Genomic DNA, 10,585 nt, shown 5'->3' with positions numbered 1-10,585 from the left:
TATTAGGTATATCAGATAGCATAAAGTAAGATTTGAAGCAGTTTAATTCAAAGCATGAAACTCGTTTTAATGTAAAGTTGTTATGTTAACTCCAGCATCTTGATTTTCAGCTGTTTTTTCACTGTGTTTCTTGGTTCTCTGAAAGGTCAACAGGGCAGTAGTTAATATAAAAAGCTGTTAATGTAAAATGATTTTCAAGGCTCTACCTGTTAAAAGAGCAAATAATATATGAATGAAGGTAGACATGAGAAGCTATATATATATATATATATATATATATGCTTTCGTAGATTTTCACGGGTACAGGAATGCAGGTTTTGGTGTCCTCGGGTGTCTTCCCGTGTAAAAGTTGGGGTGTCTAGGCGACGTTTCGACGAGGTCTCACTCGTCATCTTCAGGCTGGTGCTTTCGGCTTCTTGTTACTGGAACAGAGCAGGATCTCAGTGTTTGAGTTCCTATAAATACTGTTGAGGGGGTGTGGTGTATAGCCTCCAATGTTCTGGGCAGAGAGGAAGTTCCCAGGCTAGTGTGCCTTTTCTTCTTTTGTTCCTTAATTACTTGAGGGATATCTTGAGTGATTTCTTGAGTGATATCCTGAGTACCACTTAGGTGGGTCATTAGGTGTGGATTAGTTGCTAAAGTCTTTGTGTCTTGACCTCTTGAACTTTGTGAAGAGTTTTTCTGAGAAGATGGCTGTACTGCACTTAGTTGTGCTCTGGCTTGGCTTCGTGTATAGGGGCGAGCTGTGGTTTTGTGGCCTGTGTCAGCCAGATCTGTGTAGGGATTGCAGGGGGGTGCAGCATCCGGAGGTGCCACCATGGTTTGGCTACTGGATGGTGTCTGTAATTTATCTGTGGAGAGGGTCTGGGTTTGGGTCTGGTGTGGTTGATTGGTGATGGCGTTCTGTGTGCCTCTGGATCTGGTGTCAGTTTTTGTGGGGAGGGCTAATTTCCAGATGTCTGGCAAGCGGGATGTGTCGTCACGCTTGTTCATGTTGTGAGGGTGTTTCTCTATCTCGATGGCTTCCATGATTATTCTCTTGTAATTAAGTAATTAAGTAATTAAGGAACAAAAGAAGACACCCGAGGACACCAAAACCTGCATTCCTGTACCCGTGAAAATCTACGAAAGCATATATATATATATATATATATATATATATATATATATATATATATATATATGCAGGTTTTGGTGTCCTCGGGTGTCTTCCCGTGTAAAAGTTGGGGTGTCTAGGCGACGTTTCGACGAGGTCTCACTCGTCATCTTCAGGCTGGTGCTTTCGGCTTCTTGTTACTGGAACAGAGCAGGATCTCAGTGTTTGAGTTCCTATAAATACTGTTGAGGGGGTGTGGTGTATAGCCTCCAATGTTCTGGGCAGAGAGGAAGTTCCCAGGCTAGTGTGCCTTTTCTTCTTTTGTTCCTTAATTACTTGAGGGATATCTTGAGTGATTTCTTGAGTGATATCCTGAGTACCACTTAGGTGGGTCATTAGGTGTGGATTAGTTGCTAAAGTCTTTGTGTCTTGACCTCTTGAACTTTGTGAAGAGTTTTTCTGAGAAGATGGCTGTACTGCACTTAGTTGTGCTCTGGCTTGGCTTCGTGTATAGGGGCGAGCTGTGGTTTTGTGGCCTGTGTCAGCCAGATCTGTGTAGGGATTGCAGGGGGGTGCAGCATCCGGAGGTGCCACCATGGTTTGGCTACTGGATGGTGTCTGTAATTTATCTGTGGAGAGGGTCTGGGTTTGGGTCTGGTGTGGTTGATTGGTGATGGCGTTCTGTGTGCCTCTGGATCTGGTGTCAGTTTTTGTGGGGAGGGCTAATTTCCAGATGTCTGGCAAGCGGGATGTGTCGTCACGCTTGTTCATGTTGTGAGGGTGTTTCTCTATCTCGATGGCTTCCATGATTATTCTCTTGTAATTAAGTAATTAAGTAATTAAGGAACAAAAGAAGACACCCGAGGACACCAAAACCTGCATTCCTGTACCCGTGAAAATCTACGAAAGCATATATATATATATATATATATATATATATATATATATATATATGCAGGTTTTGGTGTCCTCAGGTGTCTTCCCGTGTAAAAGTTGGGGTGTCTAGGCGACGTTTCGACGAGGTCTCACTCGTCATCTTCAGGCTGGTGCTTTCGGCTTCTTGTTACTGGAACAGAGTAACTCTGTTCCAGTAACAAGAAGCCGAAAGCACCAGCCTGAAGATGACGAGTGAGACCTCGTCGAAACGTCGCCTAGACACCCCAACTTTTACACGGGAAGACACCCGAGGACACCAAAACCTGCATTCCTGTACCTGTGAAAATCTACGAAAGCATATATATATATATATATATATATATATATATATATATATATATATATTGTCCCCGTACATAAAGTGTTAACTCCATGGGATCAATAGCAGTAAAGCGGGTAGAGAACACTTCAGCAAAAAAATATATATATATTCTGAAATCTGTTCTTAGTTATGGGGGTTTCCCCAACCCACTGGGGCAGATATAGACAAGCACATAGGAAGTCTTGTTGCATCAGGAGAAGTTCTTGCATTAATGGGTGACTTCATTGATAGAACACTTTGTCTTTTAGCAGGAGTGATACCCTACAGGGATGCCAACAAGATTTCCTGAGCCTTATGCTTTGTTTAGATTGGGTCCCCTACACCACCACCACTTCCAATCTGGAACATAAAAATAGGTTTGTTTTCCATTGTGATGGATAACAGCTGGAGTTAATTTTGCCACAAAGATTACAAATCCCATACATTCAAAATATGATTAAATCATGACATGGGTTTGAAAATGCACAAGATTTACAAATTAAAAACATGGTGCCCTTCTCGTTATTCTGAATGCATAATCCTAAAATATTCGTGCATACAGCCCTATCTAAGCATACTTACTTGGAAGCACTTGTTTAAGAGGAATATTCTCTAGTAACTATTTAGGATTGTTGGTGTGCAACCAGATCCTAAGCATAATTTACTCAAGCAAGTTCTGTTTGTTCCCATGTAGATGTGCATTTGTGTGCAGCCTTAATTTCTGATGACTTGGGCTAGAAACAGCTGAGGTGTTTATCAAGTAGATTGAAAGGAACCTACAGCTTGTACAAAAGCAGGGAATGCATTGAGTTGCCTTTGTAGCTGATGTCATTGTTTTATCACTGCATGGACTGATGTAGTTAGGGGAGAATATTGAAAATGTGCAATACAGGGTATATTTATTATTTATTTATTTATTTATTTATTTATTTATTTATTTATTTATTTATTTATGTTGATCTCCAAATACCTTGTGGATTGAATTTGGGTAAAAACCCTGGTTCCTTGAATGAGGAAATTTTACCTTTATTGCCTTCAACAAGTATGTCTTCCAGAAGCTTCTCCAGTATTGGGCCATAGTCTTGGTACTGATCTTCTGAGATTTTCATGCCAATTTCAAAGGGAACAGTGAACTAAGGAAAGTTGCAGGACATTAAGGTTAGACTTTATTACTACTATTTATTATTACCCATATACCCACACAACTCAGGGCAGTTCACAACATAAAAACACAATATAAAACCATCCCAGACTATTACACTTTGTAGGCAATATTTATAGAACTAAATACTTGTTTTCTATATCCGCTATTAAAACCTAAAATTGCCAAAGAACTAGTTGGCCTCCGAAAAACCAGGCAAGAGCATTCATATCCAAATTACAAAGTGCTCACCAGGTAGCTTGGTCATTAACCATTTTTCAGAATCTGTGTGTACAAATGATTTCCGTGAAGGACTGGCCCAAAACATTTTGCTGCCTGAGGCAAGGGACAAGATGAAAAGATGACTGGACTGACAACTGAATCTTATTTCAACACTAATGAAGGGATAACATCCTCTACTGAACCTCTGTCTTTCAACAGAAAGGGTTCAGGGGTTATGAAGAACAGCCATGGGAGTGCTGCTGTGCCCCGCCAGCACCTGCTGCCTGTGGCAGTTGCCTCACTTTGCCTAATGGGAGGACTGGACCTACTTCCAGAAGAAAGGGCCTAGTTTCCATTCTTTATAATTTGTTACATTTGGAGCTTTGTGGTCAATATGGAAGGGTTAAGAACTGTGTGGGAAGTTGCCACATAAGAGCTTCCATTTCAGAAACCAGTCTGAAACAACCTCATCTGCAGTGCACAAGTCATTTCTGCAGACATAGCGCCTTACTCCTGCATGACTTCATTGTGTTTCTGGTGCAAGAGAGACTGGAAATCCCTATTTTACCTGTGGTGGCCCTGCGATACTGTCACAACGTTCTGGGAACAGGCATTTGACACTATCCTGGACATTGTATGACAAGACTGTATAGACAGACCAGACCCTGCTCTATTTCGTCAGTATATACAGAGAGCCACAGAAATAGTTTATCCATGCCACAAGGACATTATTTTGTTTCAGACGCAGCAAGAATGCAAAGCAGCCAGTTATCAGCAAAGCTTATCCAATTCTTCTGCTTGTACCTTCTTCTCTCAAGGTTATTGAAAAACCTAAAGACCAAATTAGGTGGTAAAGAATGTCCCGTTTTCATACACAGAGAGTAGTTTCTGGGTCCTGTCCTTCATTATCTCATTCTTGTTGCAAATAAGAATCCTGTTCAGTGGCTAGATACTAAATACTAAAAAGACTTCAGTTACAACCCCTAGCTGCCTTTTAAGCAAATGAAAAATACAAGTTTTAAAAGTGAGTAGAAAGAGGCAAGAGATCCGAGACCCAATATAGAAGATTCAAGGTTCGGGCCCTTTGGATTACCCATACTGTAATCATATCCCTGTGCATGGGGTTATCTGTATATGCACTGATCTCTGGCTGGAGTATGATTTTGGGCAGTGGCTATTTGTACATGAAAATGCTAAATGCTATATCTTAAATTATGGGGTTTCCCCCCCCCTTTTGTTAAGATACTATGTACATCAGTAAAATGTTTTGGGAGGAGGGGAAATATTTTACTCTTAATTTGTGTGGTACAAGTTGATTTGGGGCAGCAGGGGTGGGGAGTAGCAGACCCTCTGTGTCCCTATTTTCCAGGGACCATCCCAGTATCTGTTTTGACCCCACTTTTCCTTAAGATATCCCTATTTTCAATGGAAAAATGTTGGAGGGTATGGAGTTATCTGACCCCCCAAGCTGTCTGAGGGCAATCCTGTACAGGGACGGTTTTTTATGTTTAATGTTTTATTATGTTTTTATATATGTTGGAAGCTGCTCAGAGTGGCTGGGGCAACCCAGTAAGATGTGTGGAGGATAAATAGTAAAATTACCATTATGAATAGGACGTCCCTATTTTTATTGGAGAAATGTTGGAGGGTATGGAGTATTTACCTTTATTTCTATTTCATTGCTGTCTCTCTCAGTCTCACTTCCATGAACATCCAAAAATGTTTCTGCATCTCGGCGATGGAACTTTGTTGTTGGTTTTGGGGAGACTTTTCGCTGCTAAAAACAAATCACATGCAAACCCAATAGGCAAATGATTAACTGTCCAGGATGAAACACCTTTTGATCAAGTATCAGTGTGGGGACGTAGCGATGTGTTCAGCATATACCTGAGTTTTTGGTTGTTCGGGACTTAAAAAACTAGAACCGGCTGTGGTGGTCTCTGTCCAGAGAGAGCAGATAAGAAGTATTCCTACCACCATGTTTCTGATAAACATGGTTGTCTTTAAAAGATGCCTGCGATTCAAGCTGTATCGACCTGCAACACAAAGAAAACTGGTGCATTCTAAAATAAACTATTTGTTTTAAACTCAATAGGTGAATCACATGAACTGCTAAAGTTTTAATTAGCCCATCATTTAATAAAATTTGGCACATAGAGCCAGGATCCCCATACATTAATGAACACGGTATATAATGTTTTTAAGAATGTAAAACAATGCTAAGCAAGAGGTAGAAAAATGTCTTACCCAATACTTCCTGCACGTATGAATTAATGGAGAGCAGTGCTGAAAGCCTTTAAATAGTCATCAGTGATGTTTGCTTTGCGTACATAATACCTTTCAGTCCAAGTAGTATTAGGCATTCCTTGGAAACACATTTCAATTACGTTAAACAGTAAACGTAAGGAAATGCGTATGATGCATTAGCTTCAAGAAACTAATGTTTTTTTTGGGGGAAATCTGTTTGATTTGTCTAAGAATTTTTATATTGCAAGGGTAAAATAATAAGATACAGCTGGCACAAATACACATGCACACGCACGCACACACATACACAAACACACAGTGTTTTTTTCTGGGGGGATGCATACCCCTAAACATTTTGTGAATCCCAATTTGAACTATAAAATCACTATAGTGATTTTCTTGAGTCAAAATGAGAGTACCGTGGTACCTCAGGTTAAGAACTTAATTTGTTCCAGAGGTCCGTTCTTAACCTGAAACTGTTCTTAACCGGAAGCACCACTTTAGCTAATGGGGCTTCCTGCTGCCACCACACGATTTCTGTTCTCATCCTGAAGCAAAGTTCTTAACCCGAGGTACTATTTCTGGGTTAGCGGAGTCTGTAACCTGAAGCGTCTGTAACCCGAGGTACCACTGTACCCCTAAACAATTTTAAAGAAAAAAAAGCAGTGTGTGTGTGAGAGAGACACAGAGAGGGGGGGATTCCTGGATGGCAAGATCCAAGTTTGAGACAAGTACTATTCTTTGGTGACAGAACTCCAGTGCAGATTTTAAAGCCACAAAACAAAACGTGGAAATATAGGCAGTTAGACCTTTAAAATATGCCCCTCTGAGTTCCAAAATGTCCCCTTAAAAAGAAGTCTCCCTCTTACCCCAGCATAGGGAAAAGACCACACATTTGGCAAGTTAAAAAATGGTTTATTTACAAACTATCCAAAGATCAGATTCAGAAAAGTTGCACAGGCAATAAAACTTGCTTGGTTGCAAAGTGGTAAAAGTTCCTAAATAATTGATATAGGAACACCAGAATGGCTGGTAAGAGCCATGCAGTTGAGCTGCAGCAACCTGCTCAAACCTCTTCACATGCTGAGCTTCTCAGGTAGACTGGGGAGAAACAATAGGCTTGATTACCTATTTCCTCCCAAGGTAAGGGAAGTGATATAGCTAAGCCTGGCATGGCATCTTACTCTGGTATTAACATTTAAATGTATTGATTAGATTTTAGCAGGTTAGTTATATGAGACTTGTTACCCCACAGATATCCTCATAAATGGAAAGTTCCACACACAAACATGATGCAAATTAATTCCCTGGACAAAATACAAAGACTTATTAGAGAACAAAACACCGAGGTGGCTGTCACCCTTGGAGGCTAAGGCCCGAAAAAGACCTAATATGGAGGCCAAATGGCCAAAATATTGGGAAATATTAGAAAGAGACGGAGACAATTGGAAATTGCAGAGTTTAGAGAAAATGAAAGATAAAGTACGAGACTGGTTACACTATGCTCAGATTAAAGAAGTGTTTAAGAATGATAAAAAGTTAGGATTCCAAGTGGAGAAATCGAAATTGGAAACAGAATTGCTAGAACCTAAGACCAAGGTACTTTCAAAAATGTATAACTTGCTGCTGAAATGGAACACACAAGACGAAATGGTTAAATCGGCTATGATAAAGTGGGCTCAGGATATTGGGCATAACATTATGTTTGAGGACTGGGAAAGGTTGTGGACCACTGGGCTGAACTTCACCGCATGTAATGCTCTGAAGGAAAATGTAATGAAAATGATATATAGATGGTACATGACCCCAGTGAAATTGGCTAAAATATACCATTCGTCTGATAATAAATGTTGGAAATGTAAGGAAAATGAAGGAACATTCTTTCACCTCTGGTGGACCTGTCCTAGAGTGAAGGCCTTCTGGGAAATGATATATAATGAGTTAAAAAAGGTGTTTAAGTATACCTTCACCAAGAAACCAGAGGCCTTCCTTCTGGGCATGGTCGGCCAGAATGTGTTAAAGAAGGACAGAACATTTTTTATGTATGCTACAACGGCGGCAAGGATACTCATTGCTAAGAACTGGAAAACTCAAGATCTACCCACACTGGAAGAATGGCAGATGCAGCTGATGGACTATATGCAACTAGCCGAGATGACGGGCAGAATCCGTGACCTGGGAGAGGAAAGGGTTGAAGAAGACTGGAAGAAATTCAAGATTTATTTACAAAAGTACTGTAATTTGGCTGAATGCTAACAAGGATGTCAGAGTAGAAACAACTGTCTACCATCAAATTATATTCTATATTTGAGTTTAACCTAAATTATTGGATTTAAGATTATAAACAAAATGATAATTTGCTTGGAAAAATTTTCTTTTTAATGATGCAAGTGGAAGCAGGAGGCGTGAGGGAGTCCATAGTAGAATGAAAAGATGTTATAAAATTTATTTTGTTTGTTAAATATGTATTTGTATGAAAAAACCTTAATAAAAAATTATATATAAAAAAAAATGATGCAAATTAATTCCTCACTCTTTGCTCCCAATGCCCTTCTTCCTGAACTTGCAGCACTGGTTGATGGCTTCTGAAAATCCAGTTTTGGGGAAATATGCCAGAGATCCTCTGAGATCATTATCTGTTGAGCCAGAGCAAACCTTAGTCTGGTTCCTTCTCATTTCTCCCTGCCTCCCCTCCTGCTGCTCCTTTTGTGCATTGCTCTTCAACAGGTGGACCAGGACCCACTTCACAATGTGATCCAAGGTTGTTCACAACAGTCAGCAGCACTAACACTATACAAATATATGGTCTGATTAAGAATTGGGTTCCCAAATGCAACGTTTGGGTTGAAGGTGGATCCCAAGTCTGGAAAAGTTGGAGACTACTTCACTAGAGTGGTGGGTGGGATGGGAAGGGGCTGTGCCATATTGATCTAGTGGCAATCAAGATAATTATCATTATCATGGTGTGCAGGAGTGTAGTGTACCCTTTCTACCTCCCAAATCTTAAATGGTATGAGGCCAGGATATTTGAAAGCACCACCTCTTCCCACAGAATCCTGCCTGTCCATTAGGGCCTTGCTCTGCATCCAATCTCAGCTACAGCTGCATGCGCCATGAGACTGGATTCACATCCACACCATGCATCTAAAGCAGTGTTTTTCAACCTTTTTTGGGCAAAGGCACACTTGTTTCATGAAAAAAATCACGAGGCACACCACCATTAGAAAATGTTAAAAAATTTAACTCTGTGCCTATATTGACTATATATAAAGTAATTCTCTTGAATAGGAATCAAATTTTTCCCACGGCACACCAGGCAACATCTCGCGGCACACTAGTGTGCCACAGAACAGTGGTTGAAAAACACTGATCTAAAGTACAGTACTCTTTATACCACTTTAAGACACAACTTGCCTCAAAGAATCCTGGGAACTGTAGTTTGTTAACAAAGGCCATAACAAACTAGAGTGCCCAGGGTTGTTTTGGAGAAGCCGTGACTTTTCTGTTGCCACAACCAATTCTCACCCTAGAGAAGTTCATTTGGGCCTTACGCTTTTAAGCCTTTGACATGCTGTTACGACTTTCAAAAAAATCACCTAGCTTTTAGTTTTAAGATTTCCCCCCTCCTTGCAAATGATGCTGGTTTTATTTTGTTGCCATTTTTTAGTTGCAGTGTTTTTGTGAACTGCTTTGAAAGGAGGACTATCTACAACATATTTAGCTATATGACAAAAATATTAAAAAAAAACTTAGCTAGAGAACATGTTTTTTTTGGTTCTGTGGGAAACTAAAAATTCTACATATTCCTCTTTCGTTTCCCTGTTTGTGTGATAGTTTCAATATGGTTCAATTGATCCAAACTACTCAAAAAGCAGTTATTGGCTTTTCCCAGTTACTTCTTATAGTTTGGCTGTGATCCTAAGCTTACTTGTTGGAAGTAAATTCTTTTGAACTGAAGGATTGCAAATCATGCTATCAACAGAAGGCAATAAATAATTTTCCATGCAGCAAAACGCTCTAGTAAAGACCCTTAATGTACCCAATATATTACCTAGCAAAGTGCCTAATATGTTCCACAGCACCATAGGTGGGGTTTTTTAATTGAATATGAGGGTACAACCACAACACTGGCAAATATGCCTCCCTCTTTAGGGAGGGAAGTTTGTACTTTTTCCAACATGGTAGATTTCTCCATTCCATTTTTCACACCTTTAAAAAAAAACAGAGCCATATGGCTTGGGTGATGAGATTCTGAGCTAGTGATGGAAACTGTAGACAGAAAGGTAACAAGTAAACCTGACCTTTTGTGAAGGTTTTGCTATGAAAACAAAGCATTCGCTTTGGGCTGGGTTTCAGGGGCAAGAGGGCAACATTTATCAGCTGAAAGCATCTCTCTTTGCTATGGCACTGACATAATAGCTTGATCTATAAGTGTTCTCGGAAATACTGGCCTTATATTTATCCCCCCAGTGAAACAGAATGTTACAGTTGTTAAGTGTTTAAGCCAACATCTATAAAGGGAGAAAACTACTCAAATCTGATATACGTACAAATAATGCTTATAGCAAATTTAGCAGCGGCTTTGACATTCCCTTTTCGGAGGCCCCCACTGAGCCAGCTCTTTGGTGATCTTGCACTAGCC

General features: G+C 40.1%; 1 protein-coding gene across 1 annotated transcript; it reads right to left on the bottom strand.

Moving 5' to 3' along the window:
- Positions 1-118: 118 nt before the first annotated feature.
- Positions 119-6,038, bottom strand: GHRL (ghrelin and obestatin prepropeptide; the record flags this gene model as incomplete). The annotated part of the gene is made up of 5 exons (XM_081899305.1): positions 5,944-6,038; positions 5,584-5,732; positions 5,360-5,473; positions 3,358-3,466; positions 119-138 (listed from the first exon to the last, which is right to left on the bottom strand). Exons 2-5 carry the CDS (start codon positions 5,689-5,691, stop codon positions 119-121), a joined length of 351 nt encoding a protein of 116 aa, XP_081755431.1. The 5' UTR covers positions 5,692-5,732; positions 5,944-6,038.
- Between the last annotated feature and the right edge of the window lie 4,547 nt (positions 6,039-10,585).

Source organism: Podarcis melisellensis (assembly GCF_964234715.1).
Source record: "Podarcis melisellensis genome assembly, chromosome: 2".
In the NCBI taxonomy this organism is placed as follows: domain Eukaryota; kingdom Metazoa; phylum Chordata; class Lepidosauria; order Squamata; family Lacertidae; genus Podarcis; species Podarcis melisellensis.
Note: the sequence above shows the minus strand (reverse complement) of the source record. Positions and strands in the feature narration are given on the sequence as shown.